The following is a 20045-nucleotide window of genomic DNA, read 5'->3' as shown; positions in this document are numbered from 1 at the left end:
AAGATTCTAGGACAGTGGTGGGAAGTTCAAAATCCCACATCCCAGGACTTCCCTGCTGGTCCAGTGGCTAAGACTCCACTCAGGGGGCCTGAGTTCGATCCCTGGTCAGTGAACTAGATCCCACATGCTGCAACTAAGACCCAGTGCAGCCAAATAAGTAATAAATAAGTAAATATTTTAAAAACATTCTGGGCTGTGGGGGTTACTGGGAGCTGCCCCTGGCAGGGACAACATCCCCCAGCCTCCCTGCCCCCCGCAACCTCCCTCCAGATCTTCTCTGGTGACCTGAGCCAAGACCCTGCCGAGGACATTTTCCTTACCGAGCTCAAGGTCAAGATCCAAGACTCCAAGTTCCCCAAAGGTGAGCATCTGTCTCCCCTTTCCCAAAGCTCAGCTGACTCAGCTTCCTCAAGGGCCACTTCCAGAAAGTCCTGCCACTTCTCACGGCCCCATCCCACCCCTTCCTTCCCACCTCTGCTGAATACCAGAGTGCCCTGTCCCCTGCAGGCTCACCCAGCCCTAAGGGCAGCCTGGTCCCCCCTGAGATGCAGCCTTTCTGCTCTGGAACAGATGCAGCTTCACCTGGGCCTTGATGAGGGAGGGATAGGGCCTCCCACCTTCATTCAGCCTCTTCTCTTCCCACAGATAGTTTTTCACCCCGGAGGAGAGGCATGGCTGAGGGTCCAGGGGCTGAGCTCTCCATCTGCTACCAGAAGGTCAGTGGGCGTGGCGCTGTCAGGAGGTGGCCAGAGGTACCACTGGAGGGAGGCAGGTGTCAGGAACATGGTGGGGGAGAGCGGGGAGCAGACAGAGGGACCTTCTGACCTTCCTTTGACACAGCCCCCAGTTTCCCGACCTCCAGAGCGTTTTGCAGGGATGGGTGGGTTATGACTGGCCTTACATATGGACAAGGAGGCCGTCTGATGTAAGGAACAGGGCGCTGTCCCTTTGTTCAAAAATACCCTCCTCCCTAGCTGACCAGATGCATTGGAGTACAGTCCTCAGTCTAGAGGGAGGAACGTGCCCCCAGGATTGAGTGCTCTGAGCCTTCGTCCTCTGGTTCCTTACTGGACGTTAGCTTAACTGCTGCTCAGGGCAGTGGCAGGAAGCAGAAAAGGAGGGGTGGGGAGACAAGCAGACTGTTGATGTGGGGATGTGCGCCCTGTCCTGAGGACCCCTTCTGTCCCTGCGTCCCCCTCCCCAGGCCCTGCTCAGCCACCGGAACCAGGAGGTCACCGTCTCCCTGCGGGCCACTGGGCTGGTCCTGAAGACCCTTCCAGCCAGTGACACTGAAGGTGAGGAGCTGGGCAATCAGGGAAGCTGGGGCGGGAGGAGGAGAGAGGGTGGAGGGCCAGAGATGGAGGGAGCAGGGGAAGGCAGCCTCCTTCCCTGTCCCTGGGAGAGCAGGAAGATGGTCCAGCTCCCACTCATGCCGGGCCCAGGGCTGGGCACCAGGCTGCCTGGCGAGGCCCAGCCCGGCCCTCAGGTGGGTCATCATCAAGCCGCCCAGGGTGACGCTCCCCTGCATGAGCGAGTATGGGAAGGGGTTAAAGCGGGAAGGGGCGGTGGTCACGGTGGGTTCGTGTCCTTCTTAGGACATGGCATCTCCAGCTGCCCTCCTTCCCTGGAGGCCCATTCACAGCCCTGCATCTCACCCTTCCCAGTTTCAGGGCCCATCTACTGCACCCCCACTGCTGCGCCCGACACAGACCACACGTGCCTGAGAGTTAGTGTGACAGAGATTGTGAAGACCTCCAACTTGGCGGGAAGGTCCTTCTCTGTAAGTCCTGGGGAGGACGGGAACCGGGGATATTCACACAGGGCAGGGTGAATCAGAGAAGAGAGCCTGGGGAGGGTGTGCAGAGAAGAGGGAGTGAACCCCGAGCCTTTGTGAGCCCCTGCTGTTGGAACCAGTCTTCCTGTTGGGAAGAATCTGATTTCCAGTCTGTTTGAAATATTGAGCACCCACTGGCCCTCTTCCAGGGCCCTGGACCTCAGAACCGCACACAGATAACTACAAAATGCACCCGAGTCCTGTATCCCCTGCTCACAGCAGCCAAAACAGCAATGGCCCAGCCTTTGTGTTTGTTTGTTTTTGGCTGCACTGGGTCTTCATTGCTGTGCTTGGGCTTTCTCTAGTTGCAGTGAGCAGGGGCTATTCTTCCTTGTGGTGCTTGGGCTTCTCGCTGTAGCGGCTTCTCTTGTCACAGAGCACAGGCTCTAGGGCACGTGGGCTCAGTAACTGTGACCCACGGGCTTTGTTGCTCCGTGGCATGTGAAATCTCCCGGACCAGGGATCAAACCTGTGTCCCCTGCATTGGCTGAGGGATTCTTAGCGACTGTAGCATCTGAGAAGTCCCAGCAATGGCCCCAGCCTTTGACCAAATAAAACCAGCCCATGGCCCTGCCACTGCCCTTTGCCCTTTGCTCTTATTGATACTCATAGAGATACAGACATAGGACCTGCCCATTTTCTCCCTATCTGATGGCCACTCTAGTGGATGTCACTGCCCTAGTCAGTTGGACTTGGAGTGCATGATTACACCTGAACCATGTTGTCAGAAAGCCTGGACTCCCCCCTCACCCAGGCAGATGCTCCCTTTAGGTCAAGCTGCCTAGGAGGTCTGATGCCCAAGTGTCTTGAGTACTTCTGTGACATCCTGCATCCCTGCAGGTCAGGATATCTTATCACTTCCCACCTCATCCTAGCCCTGGGCATTACTCGACCCTTTCCTCTGGACTCTTTTTCCTAAATCAGCTCCTTAAATAGACAGTGTTCTCCACGTTGGTCCATGACCCACTTCTTTTCTTAGCTCCTGGGCTATCAAAGCTACGTCTGTGGCTTTAGTCCAAGTTGTTCAGGGCACCCACATCTTTATCTCCTGCTCTGACATTCACCTCTGAGTGTTTGACCCCTAAGTTAGCATGAGCTGGGTGTCCCACAACACCCCAAACTCAAGATATTCAAAACTAAAGCCAGAGCTTTCCAGTAGTGGAGTTCTCTAGAGCCAGACTGCCTAGACTCAGATCTTAGGGCTCTCATTTACCAGCTATGTGACTCTAGGGAAGTGTCTCCAGTTTTCTGTGCCTCAGTCTCACTGTCTAGAAAATGGGGATAATAATGGTAGCTACTTTATCCGGTTGTTGTGAGGATTGAATGATGGTGACATGTAAAGGTTCTAGGAGAGCATTTGTCCAAGGCAGAGCTATATATGTGGTACGGTATTATTTAGTCGCTCAGTCGTGTCGGACTCATTGCAGTCCCATGGACTCTGGCCTGCCAGGCTCCTCTGACCATGGGATTTCCCAGGCAAGAATACTTGAGTGGGTTGCCATTTCCTTCTCCAGGGGATCTTCTCGACCCAGGGATCAAACCAGTCTCTCTTACATCTCCTGCATTGGCAGGTGGATTCTTTACCACTGAGCCATCTGGGAGGTCCCATATATGTGTTAGCAGCTGTTGTTATTTCATGCCCTCCTCCGCTGTGTCCATCTCCTGTCCAGTGAGGCCATCCTTAACCAGTCACCTTTCCCAGAAACCTGGGAGTCAGCTCAGATGCCTTCTCTTCCTTACTTCCCTTTGTTTGCTGGTGTTCCCTCTCAAATGCTCTCATGCCCCTCCCTTCTTCTCCATCCTCCTTTTGGTCCAGCAAGGTTGACCAGCTGTCCCAGTTTGCTGGGACTGGAGAGTTTCCTAGGATTTGAGGCTCTTGGTGCTAAAATTAGCAAAAATTCTAGGCAAATTTGTCATTCTTAGGCCAGATTTTTCATCCACCTCCTTCTGGACAAACTCAACAGCCCCCCATTGTCACACCAGTGCTCCTGCACTCCACCCTCCACACTTCTGCCCGTGTGATCTTTCTAAAACAGACACATCACTCTGTGCTTAAAACCCCTTGATCATCTTCCTCTCTGCAGGCAGAAGGGTGGAAGAACTTCAGTGTTGCATAGCTTGGTTCCTCTTCCTCTCCATTTGCAACCCCAGCCAGCCCTGCACGCCCTTGACACTGGGTTATCTGTGATACCAAACCTAACCTGGGTCCTCTCGCCCAGGTGCAGTAAAGCCAGTCTCCTGACACTGGGTTGTGGTGAAGAGCAGTGTAGCTTTTGTTGCAGGTGCCAAACAAGGAGTCCAGGGCAGCTGATGCTCAAAACCACTGACCTCCCCAAGGAGTTTCAGCAAAGCACTTTTAAAAGCCAGATGAGGGAGGCGCATCCTAGGGTATGTGATCAGCTGGTATACAATTCTATGATTGGTTGATGGCAAGGGAACGGAGTGATGTCATAGGCATTAACACCATCAGTCATTAGGTGACAGTGGGTCTGGGGGCTACGTGCTCATGATTATGTAATTAATAATTATCATGTAGTTAATTTCTTCCATTGGTGGTGGTTTTAGCATCTGTAATAAAACAACTCAGGAAATGTGCATCAGACACTGTGATCTAGGTACTTCAGAGAGGAGCTGAAGCAGAGGATATGGGGGAGGGTCCTGTTCCCGGGAAGGCCCCATAGCACCCTGCTCAGTTACATTTGGAAGTGTGCTGGCCATCCTTCCTCTGTGCCTCACTTGGCCTGAAACCCTGTTCCTCCTTTTCTCTTCCCTGTCCTCCTTTAATAACCTCTTTCTCTTTCAAGATTAAACTAAGGTGTCATCTCCCCCAGGAGGCCCTTCCCTGCACATCCTCCACCCCTCTCCCCAGAGAGCTACGTCCCCATGTCTGTGCCCACTGCCACCCTCCCCCCACCAAACCCTGGGGACATGGCCATGGCAGCATTTGCAAAACTATCAGTGATGTGATCTCAAGGCCTCTGTAGGGCTCAGGCCCTTCTCCACCCTCCCATCATTCAGTGTGGGAACGGCTCACAGCAGGAGCTCTCTAGATGTCTCCTGATCCAGCCTCCACCTCTGCAGGATCTCACCCCTAACTAGAGCTCCCTTTTTCTGGGGCAGCCTCTGCCCCGGAGGAGCCCTCTACAGGCTGAGAGCTCTGTACTGAGCTGAGATCTCCAGAGAGGATGCTCTGTGTTTGAGCTTCGAGCTCCAGGGTGGACCTATTTCCTTTTCATGTATTTCCTCTTTCAAAGTCAGTTCCTTACAACGGTTTCTATCTTGAATGACCTCTTTAAATAACCTGGTTGTGGGACTTTTGAAAATGTAAACACCCCAGTGAGTTCCCTTTCATCTACAAGGTAGTTGCTAATAGTAACATATTTTTGCTCTCAATAGGTGAGAAAGAAAAAGCACAGAGAGATTAAGAATCATGTCCAAGGTCACACAACTAAGAAGTGGCAGAGCCAGGATAGGAACTCAGGTGCTCTGGGTGTGGAGTCTCTGACTCTCTTCCTGGGAGATTCTTGCACGCCCTGCCCAGAGACTTCTGGCAGCCAACCCTCCCAGTCCACAAAAGTCCGGCAGAAATGCCCGGATGAGCTTGACCTCCCCAGGTTTAGTCTCTGTTTGCATGCATACATGCCCAGTCATGTCTGACTCTTTGCAACCCTATGGACTGTAGCCCCCCAGGCTCCTCTCTCCTTGGGATTTTCCAGGCAAGAATACTGGAGTGGGTTGCCATTTCCTCCTCCAGGGGATCTTCCCGACCCCAGGATTGAACTTGCATCTCCATCATCTCCTGCACTGGCAGGCAGATTCTTACCACTAGGCCACCTGGGAAGCCCTTCGGTGCTATTGTGAAAGTGAAGGTTGCTCCGTCGTGTCCGACTCTTTGTGACCCCATGGACTATACAGTCCTTGGAGTTCTCCAGGCCAGAATACTGGAGTGGGTAGCCTTTGCCCTTCTCCAGGGGATCTTCCCAACCCAGGAATCGAACCAGGGTCTCCTGCATTGCAGGTAGATTCTTTACCAACTGAGCTATCAGGGAAGCAGTTCCCTGCAATTTGACAGCAGGAGGACGGATCAGCCCTGCCTACAGTGGTGACCTTACGAAAAATGCCCAGGCCTTGGTTGGACTCCAGACCGCTCAGATCAGAATCTCTAATTTTATGTTTGGGAAAGGCGGTTCTGTGCTTGAAAGAGGTGGAGACTAAGGCTCTAGAAACTAGTGTTCCGTGGTGGTGGATCACCCAAAGCTGCTGTCCACATGTGGAAGTGGCCAGTGACCAGAAAGGCCCTCAGAGCCCCGTATGGAACCCAAGATGCTCCACCTTCTCTGAGAGGGGGAGGGGCCTCTCAGGAGCAGCAACCCCCTGCCCCACCTCCGTGCTCCCCAGGTCACAGGTTGGAGGGCTGCCTCAGGGCTGTTTTCCTTTGGTCCTGGGTGCATTTTCGAAGAAGCCACAGGGCTTTGGGTTTCGATGGCAGGGTTTCCTCCACCCCTACCCGGGTTTCCCAAGCAGAGGATGGATCCCTCCTGCCTGTCACTGGTCCCCTGGAACAAACTGATACAGGCCTGGTCTCACTCACAGGGGAAAGTTGCCACTTTCTAGACCTTCTGTCTCTGCCCCAGGGAAATGATCTTGTATGCAGTCCAACTAATAACTGGGGTCAGGGCTTATAAAAACCTGGAAGTATCCCCCAATTCCACACATAACACGCCTGTCATATAGGAGGTGCTCAGGTCACTGGAGCACCTGGAGGGTCCAGCCGCAGCATCCCAAGTTGTTTTTTAAATTAAGGACAACAGGTTGGAAAAAAGAACTGCACAAATGATGGGCAAGTCAAGGGCCAGGGCAGCCTAGAAGCACTTCCTGCAGGGCTGTCACTGCTCAAGAGTCACTTGTAGAAAGAGAGGCGGGGGCCCCCATGAACAGGGCAGGAGGTATTGGCTGGGCCATCTGTTACCAAGGTGATGCTCCCTGAGCTGTTTCTGTTGCAGGTGGTGACAAACACCTTCCGGACAACCAACATCCAGATCCAGAGCCAGGACCAGAGGCTGCTGACCCTGTCACTGGACAAGGACAGCTGCCGCACGTACAGGGATGTGGTCAGGTGAGGCTGGGCTCCATGGCAGCCAGCCCCTCCCCCTCCTGCCTCGAGCCCTGAACACCTTGAAGGGGGTTTGGATCCTGTGCCAGGCAGCTGTCCCGGATGGGTATGGACTCAGGTGATGACTTAAATCCAGGCAAAAGAGCACTTGAGTGGCTGAAGGTGGGCAGCAGCTGAGATTACACTGTTCCAAATCTGTTCTACAGACACTCAGCCTGCAGCCCTTGACCCATCCCTGAGGCTGGCACTGCGCCCCACTCCCCTACAAATACACACACACATACACAGGCTGCGCCTTCTGAGGCAGCTATGCTGCAGTTAATGTGACACTTACTGGGGTCACCTGGGAGGTGTATTTGGATCAGGCAGGCACACAGAGTGACCCATCTGGGCACGTCCTCTGCCTGTGTTCACCCCAGCATGCTCTTTCTCATTTTGACTCTTCCTCAGCTCTCATCGGCCCCTCCCCCTTATCTATACCAGACAATAAAGGGTATATTTTAAAGGTATATTGTCTATACCTTTAAAATGCCCAGACAGATCTGACCCCTGAGATGGGTCTCCTGAGCTGGCCTCTCTCTGCCCATAGGTTTGAGGTTGCTCCCTGTCCAGAGCCGTGTTCCAGGACCCAGCAATCCAAGGTGCTGGGGCTCAGCTCCCACCAGCAGGAGATGGAAAGGAACAAAGCCAAGGCTAAGCCTCTTCTGATACCCATCAACACGTTCTCTGGCATCGTCCAGTGAACCCAAAGGGGAGTCCGAGAGTGGCGGGCTTGAGAGAAAGGATACACCACCCGTCCCTGCCCCAGTGGCTAGAACAAGGTTCCCTGGGGCGGCTTCCAGCCACATCTAGAAGCCGGCAAGTGCAACGGAGCCCAGGACAGGGGTGATAGAGCAGCCCCCACACAAAGGCCCAAGGAGGCCGTGACCAGGCTGTGCACACAGAACCCAGCTCCTCAAGCCTGCGTCCACTCCTGCATGAATTTCCAGTTCCTGCCTCTCCCACTATCTTCTCCCACTCAGGCTGAAACCAAGATGAGAGCTGCGGTCCGGGCCAGGGCCCAGCAGCCTGGGGAAAATAGGAAGCAAGCAGCGGCAGCCACAACCCTCCCTTCCCGCCCAGGCTGTTCCCTTCAGCCTTGCCACCACTCCCAGGCGGGCGTCTCTCCCAGGTGAGACGACATGTTAGATTCAGTAAATGCACACTAAAGTCTCTCTGCTTTCATCTGATATCCTGCAATACTTGTATGTTATTTCATTTAAATTTTTTCTTTTGGGCCACCCTGCATGACTGGCTTCCCTGGTGGCTCAGACGGTAAAGCGTCTGCCTGCAATGCAGGAGACCCGGGTTCGATTCCTGGATTGGGAAGATCCCCTGGAGAAGGAAATGGCAATCCACTCCAGCACTCTTGCCTGGAAAATTCCACGGACTGAGGAGCCTGGTAGGCTACAGTTCATGGGGTAGCAAAGAGTCAGACACGACTGAGCAACTTCACTTTCACCCTGCATGACACGTGGGATCTTAGTTCGCCGAGCAGGAATTGAACCTGCACCCCCTGTAGTGGAAGCACAATCTTAACCACTGGACCACCAGGGAATTCTCAATATGTGTATTTTAACAGACAGCAGAGGCACGACTTAGTCTAACCTGATGAGTCCGTTTAGCTAGGTGAGAGCTTGGTGAAACGTTCACTGGTGTGTTCTGTCCACCTGCCCAGCTCCCTCCTCATTCACGTTCACTGAGGGCCTCCTGACCAGCGCTATTGCCAAAGTGGAGGTGGGAATGCAAGTTCGTTTCAGAGGAGCCAGAGATTAAAGGCATCAGATTTCTTGGCTTTGAGTTCAACAGCGTATGTCTAGATGTTAGGTTCATACCTATCACCTGGGCATGGTGACTCTGGGATGGAAGAGTCTCTTCTAAGTTTGGGACCGAAGAGTAGAGAAGTAGGCACTTCTCTTGTGGCCTTAGTGCCCCAGGAGTGGGGGGCAAGTCTGAGCACATTCTCAAAGCCTAAGGAGATGGTGTAAGAGGGGCTGCCTGGGGTGGTCAGGCAGATGGGCCCAAGAGTAGCCTTAAAGAGAGCCTCTGTGCCTCTGTGGGCATGGGGAGCCGGTAAGGTTTCTCCCAGATAGCTGAATGCAGACAAGCCCAAGGGGTCTCACTGTGAAAGGGAAGAGGTGCAGCCGTGAGGTGGCAGCAGGGACCCTAGGATATGGACTGCGGATATCTTGATGGACACCACGTGGCAAAGGCTCTGCTGCTCATTGGCTGCTGCTGCTGCTGCTGCTAAGTCGCTTCAGTCGTGTCCGACTCTGTGCGACCCCAGAGACGGCAGCCCACCAGGCTCCCCCATCCCTGGGATTCTCCAGGCAAGAACACTGGAGTGGGTTGCCATTTCCTTCTCCAATGCATGAAAGTGAAAAGTGAAAGCGAAGTCGCTCAGTCGTGTCCGACTCCTAGCAACCCCATGGACTGCAGCCTACCAGGCTTCTCCATCCATGGGATTTTCCAGGCAAGAGTACTGGAGTGGGGTGCCATTGCCTTCTCCGGCTGCTCATTGGCAGTCGACCCTAAACAGCTAACATGGAGAGGTCAGTGTGTGCAGTCCTCCACTGAAGCTCTCCCGTGAGGAGCCCAGGGAAGAGGGGGGAACTAGGAACAGCCCTGAATGTGACTAAGGTGACTTTAAACTGGAAATGACTGGCATCACTGAACATGGCTAGATTTTTTTTTTCTGTCATTGGGGTGATGTTAATTGATTCATACCAATTTGCGCAACAAGTACTAGATTCTTGAACTAAATGTTTGCAGGATTTACTCAGAGTTAGGGAGGGCTCTGAGCCTTCCCTCAACAATTTCCCCACCAGTTTACAAAGAAAGCACGTCGTAGACCAAATTCTGCTGCACATTCAGGTATGCATTGGCAAGTAGCCCCCTCATCCTCACCCCCAGCCAAATTAGGTGCTCTGAACAAATCTTGCTTGAAAAGTTCACGGAACAGCTCTTGTTGAACACTGGGCCATCCCGGAGTAAAGGCTGCTATTCCAAAGGGTTTGGGCTGCTGGAATCTCTGGATTCTAATACTCTGTTCACCAAGGGAGGAAATGCCTCAAAAAAAATTATAAACAATCCATGTGACATGTGAAATTTTGCCAATATCTTTCGGGATAATTAATAAATCCACTTCCATTGATGTAAAATTGTTCACGTGCTAGTATTACTGCCTCTGGAGTGACTTTTGGATGAAATGTTAGCTAGCCACCCCTGGAGTGTGTATCCCCAAATGGACAACAAAGCACTCTTAGGGATAATTTAAAACCATCCAGGGACTTCCCTGGTGGCCCAGTGGTAAAGACTCTGTGCTTCCAATGCAGGGGGCACAGTTGGATCCCTGGTTGGGGAACTGAGATCACACATGTGGCCCCAAATAAAAACCAATCCAGGACATACATAATGTTGGTGGGGTGGGGGTGTGCTGGAGGGCTGCCTGGAGGAGCTGCCACCTCAAGTCCGCCTTCAGCTGTCAGTCCCTCTCAGGGGATGTCTCCACTGGAGGAAATTGTGTTGCCTAAAGTCATGCCTCTTCCAGGGGCAGCTCACATCCAATCAGACTGTTCTAGGCCCTGGGGACAAAAATAGCACTTTGATTCTGATGGGAGAGAGACAGTCAACAAGATAAACCCCTGAAATAGAAGCCAGTAGTGTGTCTGACAGGGACACTGCTGTGGAGGAAAATAAGCAGGAAGGTGACCAAGTGAGCCTGGGGAAGGGGCAGGACTTGTCAGGGAGGCTGGCAGGGACGGTTCCTGAGGGGAAACCGGATGGTCCTTCATCAGGGGGCCAGTGAGTAAACACCTGAAGGGCATGAAGTGCGGGCGGGGTGTCATATCAGGAATTCCATTCTCGCTCGCCAAGTTTTCCTTGCCTCTAGAAGTTCAGGGAGGTAACTCAGCCTCGCGGGCGACGTGGGGCCCTGAGGGGCGGCCTGGAGCGCACCCCGCAGGCCCCAGCCCTCAAGCCTCCCGCACCTGCGCACGCCCCGCAGGTGCGCCCCGCAGGTGCGCAGCCCCCGCCCCCGAGGTGCGGCGTCCTCCGGGCGGGGCCACTTCCGGGCCGGTGGCCGGACGTGGGGGCGGGGGCGGCCGTTGACCCGGTGACCGCGGCGCCGCCGGAGGCTGGAGGCGCCCTGCGGCTCGCTCCCCCGCCTCCCTCCGGGGGACAGGACGCGGCGGCCGCCGCCCGCCCGGGTCTGAGGGAGCCGGGCAGCCATGAGCGCCAACGCCCAGTGGGACATCAGCAGGGCGCTGAGGGTGGCCAGGCTCTTCCACCTGGTGTGTGGAGTCCGGGATGCCTGCGTGACCCCGTTCCTGACCCTCTACCTGCGGCAGCTGGGCCTGGCCGCGCCCTGGGTGGGCATCCTCATGGGAACCAAGCACCTCATCGCTGCCTTCTGGGCTCCCTTCTGTGCCTTCCTGGCCAGAAGCCACCAGAAGCGGAGGGTGCTCATGACCGCCTCGCTTCTGGGCTCGGCGGGGGCCAGCCTGTTTATGGTCCTGGTGCCACCCCTGGACAGAGACCCAGGGCACCGCCGGTGTAACGGAAGCCACAGCTTGACTGCCGAGGGCCCACCACCGGGGGTCGCACTAACTGTGACTGTCACCTTGACCTCAGAGCCAGCCTCCAACTCCCCAGCGGGGGTGCTCAGCCTCCCAGGGGCGAGGAGTTCTGGGGTCGCTGGAACCCGTGGCTTCGGAGAAGGGCCTGGGGAAAGTGGCCAAGAACCTTTCAGTTATCCACCTGGCTCCTCCATGGGCTCCACCCAAGGAACCAGGAACAGATCTGGAGTTCTCCTCCATCCTGACACTCCAGGAGTGACAGGTTCTCCCCGAGAAGGTGCTTTTAGAGTGGTCAGTCCGCCACTCCCTCTGTCTGCTGGGGGCACGGCCCTGGCAAGTCCAGCCAACCAGTCGGCAGCCGAGGGGGACAGCAGGGCCCTCGGCCTCTCCTTGGAAGGGCAGCAGTGGACTTTCATCCTCTCGCTGGGCTCCACGGTGCTCTGGGAGCTGCTGACATCCCCTCTGGAGCAGGTGGCTGACGACAGCCTCTACGAATACCTGGATTTTGTGGACGCCACTGACCGCTACAGAAGCCTATGGGTGTGGAGGCTGCTGGGCACATCAGTCGGCGTGTGCAGCATTGCGGCCTTGGTGGGGCCGCTGGACTGCTTCCTGGCGACCAGTGGCCCGCGGGGCGTGGTGCACTTCTACGGCTACTCCCTGGTCAGCGCCCTGGCTTTACTGGTGAGCATCGCCTTTCCCGTCCCCGTCTGCCGGCGGCAGGAGCCCAGCTACAGGACGGTCAAAGCCCTGTCCCTCGTGGTCGGCGACCCCCACCTCACCGTCCTGGCCCTCACCATCTTCTTGACAGGAGGCGCCACCAGTGCAGTGCAGAACTTCCTGTTCTGGCAGATGAAAGACCACGGGAGCAGCGAGCTGACCATGGGTTTCTCGGTGGCCCTGGGCTTGCTGGGGGAAATTATGCTTCATCCTTTCAAAGCTCCGTTGCTTAGGAAGCTGTCCAGGGTAGGCACGCTGGGGCTGGGGCTGGGCTGCCTGGCGGGGCAGCTGCTGTATTACTCATTTCTCTGGAGCTGGTGGTCCGTCCTGCCCGCTCAGATCTTGAGCGCCCTCAGCCACGGGGCTCTGTGGTGGGCAGTCAGTACCTCCATAGAGCACCTGGCCACTCCTGGAACAGAGAGACCCCTGAGCACCGTGTTCCGAGGCCACGTCTGTGGGAGCGGGGCCAGCCTGGGAAGCTTTGTGGGGGGCTTCGTGGTGATGCGCTTCAGCCTGCCTGTGCTCTACCAGGCCTGCTGCGTCCTCCTGTTGCTCTGGCTGGCCTTGTTCCTGTCCATCCAGCCCAGACTGCCCCAGGAGCGGAAAATCAACTACTCCAAGCTGCTGGCTGTGGAGGCCAGTGACACAAGCGACTCTGAGCCGGGGACTGAACGGGACTGGCTAGTGAAGGCCATGAGGGAGGAACACTCTGACTGGAGGGGCTGAGAGACAGAGCCAGGATGCACACTGATCTGGGAAGGAGCCGGAGGGGTGAACAAGACTCAGTCTGCCGAGGGCAAAGCCCACGAGTCCCGCAGGGCTTCAGGAAGCCCTGCAAGAGAGAAGCGTGTCTGTGCCGAAGCTCCACGGGGTCATCTCACTGCATGATTTTCTTTACTTTTGTAGTAAAAGGAGATTCAACTTTTGGCCATTCAATCTTTTGAAAATAATGGTGTGAGAATACATTTGCTATAATACAAAAAATGTTCCTGCTGTAGTCACTCTTGTGGTGATGGGGTTTGGAAGAGCTTTGCATGGTTTGTTGTTGATTTCAGCCATGGCTGAAGTGCTCAGATGAAGCTGATGGGGCCGGGAAGGCAATGGGACCTGCAGGATTCAGTTGGCAGAGGGGGCCTCGACTTTGGTGAGTCACGTGCATTCCTGTGGATCCTAAGGCATGAGCCCTATCCTATAGGGCAGGTCAGGATGATAATGAAACCAAAACTCTTCTCTTTGCCTATCTCTCTGCATTGATATACAAGTGTCATACTCACACCCAGATACTTAAGTCTCCAACAAGAGAAAGTGATGGGAAGTGTAATGTGTATTGGATGGGTGTGGAGGTGAATAGGTTTTCATTCTTACTCTCCAGTGTGTGTGTCACCAGGAGTAGGATACTAGACTCGTCTCCCATACTTCAGTCAGAGCAAAAGTCATTTCACGTCCTCTGGACTCAATTTTGCAGGCTCCGCCACGTAAGAGCACGTGAAGATTTTTTTGTATCTGCTTTGATGAGGGAGCAGCAGCCTCCTTATGGCCAGGATGGCCTATGCTGCCTCCAGAGCCAGGGTGCTACAGGTGGTCCACATGCTACCTGTGCCGTTAGGCCACCCACCACAGCCTTATGACTCAGTCAGAATCATTCACTGCATCTTTTAAGAATTTTACTTGACTGCATCAGGTCTTAGTGTTGGCACGCAGGATCTTCAGTGTTCATTAGGACATGTGGAATCTTTTAGTTGCAGCGTGTGGGATCTAGTTCCACGACCAGGGATCAAACCCAGGCCCCCTGCATTGGGAGTGCTGTCATCTTACACTGGATCACCCGGGAAGTTCCTAGAATGTACCCTCTTATGTCCGATTCCTTGTGCTCAGCATAATTGCAATGGCTTCTGACACCAGCTACCTGGAGTCACACCGCAGGTTAAGAAGCACACAACTGCCCTCAATTCAGACACCAGCCACAAATTTGGGGGTCCCCAGGATCACCCTCACTTCTGACCAACTGGCTACAAATTTAGGGTCCCTACTTTCCTCCTCAGGTTCAATAATTCACTAGAATGCCTCCCAGAACCTAGGAAAGCACTGCATGAAAGATTACAGTTTCATTGTAGACAAAAGATGCAATTCAGAACAGCCAAGAGAAGAGACTCATAGGGTGAGGTTCAGAGAGTCCCAAAGGTGAAGTGGCCAAGTCCTCTCCCCACGGAGTCAGGACCCCTCACCTCTGAGCACACCGATCTCCACCGGGGAGACTCTAGCATCTGTGGTTTTTCCCAAGACTCCATTATAGCTGCATGGTTCATTGAGTCAGTTAGCCACTGTCCACTTCCCAGAAGTCAGGCTGATGTCACAGGACTCAAAACCCCAAACTTCTCTTCCAGCATGTGGTTGGTCTATCAGGCATGGCAGCCTTCTGAGTCATCTATTAGCATTAGGGTCCCTCATTAGTCACTCCATTAACATAAGTCAGAGGTCCATCCTGAGTCATCTTATTAGCATAAACCAGGGTCTATCTTTAGTTACTTCATTAACATAAACCAGGGGCCCTCCCAGAGTCACCTCATTACCATAAAAACAGGTGTGGTCCAAGAGACCCACCAAGAATACCAAGGACACTCATACCTTAGGAAATTTCAAAAATTTAGAGGCTGTCTTCCAGAAACCAGGGATAAAGGCCAGCCGGCAGGCCCAACAGAAAACACTGATACCCAGACAAGTTACGCTGAATGTCAAGCGAGAAGTTCAAATAGAATTGCAGGAAGAGCAGGGTAGGCATGATGGTTGAGTGCCGGGAGAAAAACTGATGGAGATGCTCAAATAGGCTTGCATATTGAAGGAATGATCAAGTCACAAAGACTTACACCCAAGACGTACGACTTTTACTCTAGTAACAAGCCGTTGGATCAGTTCAGCTTCATACCATTAAAAGTAAATGAAATTCTTAGCGGGCAGCCTCGTGGCTATCAGAGATACAGAATTCTAGCACATGTTTGTTCGAGCTCAGAGGAAAGTAAAAATTGGAGGAGCCATTAACCTTTCTGCCCAGGCTGACTTAAACCATCATTTCCCAGGTGAGTTTTGCAGAACACTTGATTCTAGCGGGATGGGAGGTGGTGGGGGGGGCGGGTAGGGACATTAAAAAAGAATTCTGGGATAAACAATTTAAGAAATGATGTAAATAATTAAGAAATAATTTAAGAAATGATGTAAATATCTTAGAAACTGAAAATACATATGAGCATTTAAAGACTCTGGAAAGCCCCATAGCCAACAAATTTGTTTAGCTTTGTCTGCCCTATAATTCCCCTGACATAACACGTATCAACCTTCTTCCAGGTTTGCAAGTCACTACCTTGCAGAACTAGTGTTCCCTAGAGGGTACTTTGGAAAACACCAGTGTTGGTAGTTTTCTGTGTGACCTTTTCTTTCCCCAACAATTTTGTTGATTTTGGGGTGTGCTGGGTCTTCGTTGCTGCGTGGACCCTTCTCTAGTTTCAGCAAGCAGGGACTACTCTCTAGTTGTTGTGCTCGGGCTTTTCATTGCAGTGGCTTCTCTTGCTGCAGAGCACAGCCTCTAGGGTGCGTGGGCTTCAATAGTTGCAGCCCCCGGGCTCTAGAGCACAGGCTTAATAGTTGTGGCACGTAGGCTTAGCTGCTCCCAGGCATGAGGGATCTTCCCAGACTAGGGATTGAACCTGTTTCCCCTGCGTTGGCAGGCAGATTCTTTACCACTGAACCACCAAGGAAGCCCTGTGTGACCTTTTGGACTCAGGGAGAAATCTGGGCCCCAACCCCAGAGTGGCAGAAATCTGGGATATCCATGCTAAGACAAAGCCATCTCATTAAGTCAGAGCATCCACTCATTTTACAGATGAAGCAACTAAGGCTCAGAAGGTTAAAATTCAAAACCAGACTTCCAGCCTCCAGAACTATGAGAAAACATCTATGGTTTAAACCACCCAGCCCATGGTGTTTTATTATGGCAGCCGGAGAAAACTAATACAGTATGCAAAGGAGTGTCAGAGATGGAATCAATAATATAGCTCTTGGTTATTGATTAATAATAAAGTGGAGGTCAGAGAAGAAGGAGGTACCAAGGATCATAGATGACTTTGCAATTCTGAACCCATGTGATGAGGGAAAAGGTCTGTAGAAGTGGCAGAGTCCAGAGTGATAGAAAACCAGCGCCTAAATCATAAAAATGGAAGACAATATAGCAAAAACACTCCTAGGCCTACCAGCTGCCTTCTACAATGGATGACTGTCACTGAGCCCAGAGATACGGCTGTTTAGTGATACTTGTGATGTGAGGCAGAGCAGAAGGCATTCACAATACCCAGAGGCTTTTCCAGAGCTATGTTCAGGAAACCTGACTCTCTTTTCAGCTCTGTTTGGGAAATAGCTTGGAGACATGAGTTTGGACTGGACTGAAGTTCGTCTGGATCCTGGCAGTCTGTGGTCTGTGATGGGAGGGTGATGTGGTGAGATGGCTTCTGCTACAGAAGCAAAGCTTAAGATATGACCCCTCGGGCAGGTCTCATCTTCCGAGTCTGAAAAACAAGATCTTGGTCTCTATGATCTTTTAAGTTGTGCCATCTGATGACATGATCCCTTCTTTTGAGCCAACGTCACATTGCCTTGTCCTTTCTCACCCGGCAGAGCTGCATGGTGTCCTGGAACCCAAAGGATGCGGGCTCTGAATGTTTATTTTCATTTCTGAGTCTGGCACTGAGCCCCTGGTCTGCTGTGCAGCTTGGCCACATGAAGCCCCAAGCCCCATCCCTAGATGACCCCCCTGCCCTCAGAGCCAGGGTCCCAGGGCATGAACCCAAAGGCAGTCTCTGGGGGCTAGAATTGCATGCCTGTGGGTAGGGGATCCAGGGCAGGGGTTCGGGGGCATCTAAGACAGAAGGGGGAGGCCCAAGCAGGTACCTTCAGTGCAGGAAACTTCATCCTTGGTTTGTTCAGTCAAACCATCCTTGGTTTGTTCAGTTTGTTCATGACTTTGTTCAAAGTCATGTCCAACTGTTTGCAACCCAGCATGCCAAGCTTCCCTGTCCCTCACCATCTCCCAGAGTTTGCCCAAGTTCATGTCCATTGATGCCATCCAACCATCCTCTGTCATCTCCATAGCCTCCTATCCTCAATCCTTCCCAGCATCAGGGTTTTTTCCACTGAGTTGGTGCCAGGTAGTCAAAGTGTTGGAGCTTCAGCTTCAGCATCAGTCCTTCCAATGAGTGTTCAGGGTTAATTTCCTTTACAACTGACTGGTTTGATCCTCCTTGCTGTCCAAGGGACTCTCAAGAGTCTTCTCCAGCACCACAGTTTGAAAGCATCAGTTCTTGGCCCTCTGCCTTCTTTATGGTCCAGCTCTCACATCTGTACATGACTATTGGAAAGACCATAGTCTTGTCTATACTAATGTCATCTAAATTCCAGCTTTGCACGTCAACCATCATAGGCTGCAGTCCCGGACTGCTGTGTCACCTCTGCCCTGTGCGAGGGGCGAGGGCATCCTCTCAGGCCAGAGAGGCCATTTTCTAGCTCCACATGGAGTATGTGCAAGAGGGGTAGGCTGAGGGCCATAAGCGGAGGGCTGCTGACTCAAACCAAGACGGGAAGTGAGGGGAAGCGGGTCAGCTCACAGTTCAGAAGTATTCCACCAGGGGGCACCAAACACACGGGGAAATGCCCCAACTGGCTTCCTTGGGCAAACCCAGTCCCAGCTCTTCCCAAAGCTCCAATTCAGGGTGAGGCCGGCTTCCTGAGGACCCTGTAGCTCCTGGAGCTGGAAAGACAGATAAAAAAACCCCGAGCATCAGGTGCTACTGATGCTGTCACTGATGCTGAGCTGGCTCTGAGTGAGAGACAGGACACCTCCAGAAGACGGGGTAAGAAACACAGGTACCAGCAGCGCTGCCAGCCCAGAGCAGCCCCTCGGTTATCTCTTCCTGAGACAGGCTACCCTTCTGTTGCTTCAGTCTTGATCAGGGTGGGTGACAGTCATGTTAAGTGTGACAGAAACAGGGCAAGCGGCTGCATGGCCCACTTGAAGATCCAAGGGTTCGTATCCAGAATATAAAAAGAACTAGAACGTAACAAAATCAAGCAACCTGATTAGAAACATAGGCAAAGGACTCAAACAGACATTTAGCCTTAGAGTGTATACAAATGGCTAACAAACACATGAAAAGATGCTCTATTTCAATAACCATTTTGTAGTTGTTCAGTCGCCCAGTCGTGTCCAACTCTTTGCAACCCCATGGACGGCAGCACGCCAGACCTCTGTGTCCCTCACTGTCTCCCAGAGTTTGCCCAGGTTCATGTCCATTGCATCTGTGTTGCCATCCAACCATCTCATCCTCTGTCGCCCTCTTCTCCATCTCCAACAGCCATTAGGGAAGTGCAAACTGAAACCATGGTGAGCCACCACTTCACACGCATTAGGATGGCTGCTATTAAAAAACAAAAAAAAATGAAAAAACCCAGACAGTAGCAAGCGTTGACAAACATGTGGAGAAACTGAAACCCTTGTGCGCTGTTGCAGGAAACAAAAAATGCTGCCTTTTTCTGAATATAGGTCCGGTGGAGAAGCCTGACGTAGCTGTCCCGGCACCTGCACAGAACGACTGCCTCACCTTTTTCTCATTTCCAATCACCTTTCCCCATGCTCCCCGTGCCTCAAACCACCCTGCTTCTTCATGCTGTAAATACCCCAAGGCCCTGGCCTTCCAGGAGGTGGATCTGAGGTAAGTTCTCCCATCTCCTGGCTTGTCTGCCTCTTGAATAGACCCTTTCTCTGCAGCAAACCTCAGCATCCCAGGCTCACTGTACACTGGGCAGATGAACCTGGCTTGGTGACAACATGAGGTCCTTCCCACAGTCAGAATCTTACAGACAGAAAGTAGACGGTTGTTACCAGGGCTAGGGTCCAGGGGGACCGGGAAGTGTTGTTTCATGGGCATAGTGTTTTATTTTTCCAAGATGAAGGAGGATGGAGGTTGGTTGCACAACTAATTGAATGGATTTATTTCTCCTGAACTGTACACTTACACAAGTTTAAGGTGGTCAATTTTATGTTTTACCACAATTTTTTTTTAAGTGAAAGAAGCAGGTCTAAAGGAGGAAGAATCTGTCTCCTCTTGAGTTTGGCTCTGGGAGTTGAGGTTTCTGAGATGAACAGTAGGTTCTCAATTCTGCTCCTGTCGCACTAAGAGAGCTTGAGGTTGCCCTGGGGTAGCAGGGCCGCTGCCTCCTTCCTTCAGCAAAGCAGCTGCTCCTTTGCTCTCCAGCTACTAAAAGACTTAGCAAGGCAATTGCTCTGCTGGTCCAGTGGTTAAGGCCTTGTGCTTTCACTTCAGAGGCTGGGGGTTTGATTACCTGATAGGGGAAATTGCGGATGCTCATGAAGGGGCCAAAAAAAAGACTTGGCAAGGCCTAAGCAATTGTAGGGCCCTGAGGGTTGTTCTCCACCCTGCCAGGAATTTGAAATGTTTGGGAAATGGAAGGATTTCGGGGAACTCACAAGCTGGTGATGCTCATCTCCAGGCTGTGAGCCAGGATCAAGAATCATACCTTGCATTTTCAAAAGTGAATTCCTCCTGAGACTTTCAAGCTGTGGTCTATGACCTTCATTCCAACTACAATTTTAGCCAAGGTTAAATCGGAGCATTTGGAGCTCTCAGTTCATATTTCCACAATATCCTTTCACCGGTGTTTTATCTGGTGTCATTTTTTTCTCTTCTTTTTTAAAATTTTT

The 20045-nt window shown here is 52.7% G+C and overlaps 2 protein-coding genes across 2 annotated transcripts in view; both read left to right on the top strand.

The window, feature by feature from the left end:
* Positions 1-7690, top strand: part of PIK3R6 (phosphoinositide-3-kinase regulatory subunit 6) — a 47126-nt gene extending 39436 nt beyond the window's left edge. Inside the window, exons 15-20 of the mRNA XM_052658550.1 lie at positions 271-361; positions 646-716; positions 1205-1295; positions 1665-1780; positions 6838-6950; positions 7537-7690. Coding sequence (XP_052514510.1) covers positions 271-361; positions 646-716; positions 1205-1295; positions 1665-1780; positions 6838-6950; positions 7537-7690 — 636 coding nt within the window. The remainder of the gene's footprint in view (positions 1-270; positions 362-645; positions 717-1204; positions 1296-1664; positions 1781-6837; positions 6951-7536) is intronic.
* Positions 7691-11215: 3525 nt separating this feature from the next.
* On the top strand, positions 11216-13009 carry MFSD6L (major facilitator superfamily domain containing 6 like). Its single transcript, XM_052658842.1, has one exon. The coding sequence runs from the start codon at positions 11216-11218 to the stop codon at positions 13007-13009; it is 1794 nt and encodes a 597-aa protein (XP_052514802.1).
* Positions 13010-20045: the final 7036 nt, after the last annotated feature.

This window comes from Budorcas taxicolor, chromosome 19, assembly GCF_023091745.1.
Source record: "Budorcas taxicolor isolate Tak-1 chromosome 19, Takin1.1, whole genome shotgun sequence".
In the NCBI taxonomy this organism is placed as follows: Eukaryota; Metazoa; Chordata; class Mammalia; order Artiodactyla; family Bovidae; genus Budorcas; species Budorcas taxicolor.
The sequence above is the reverse complement of the archived record's forward strand: the minus strand, read 5'-3'. Positions and strand labels throughout refer to the sequence as shown.

Excerpts from the sequence above, each read along its gene's own strand:
- MFSD6L (XM_052658842.1), top strand. The coding sequence starts at position 11,216 with ATGAGCGCCAACGCCCAGTGGGACATCAGCAGGGCGCTGAGGGTGGCC.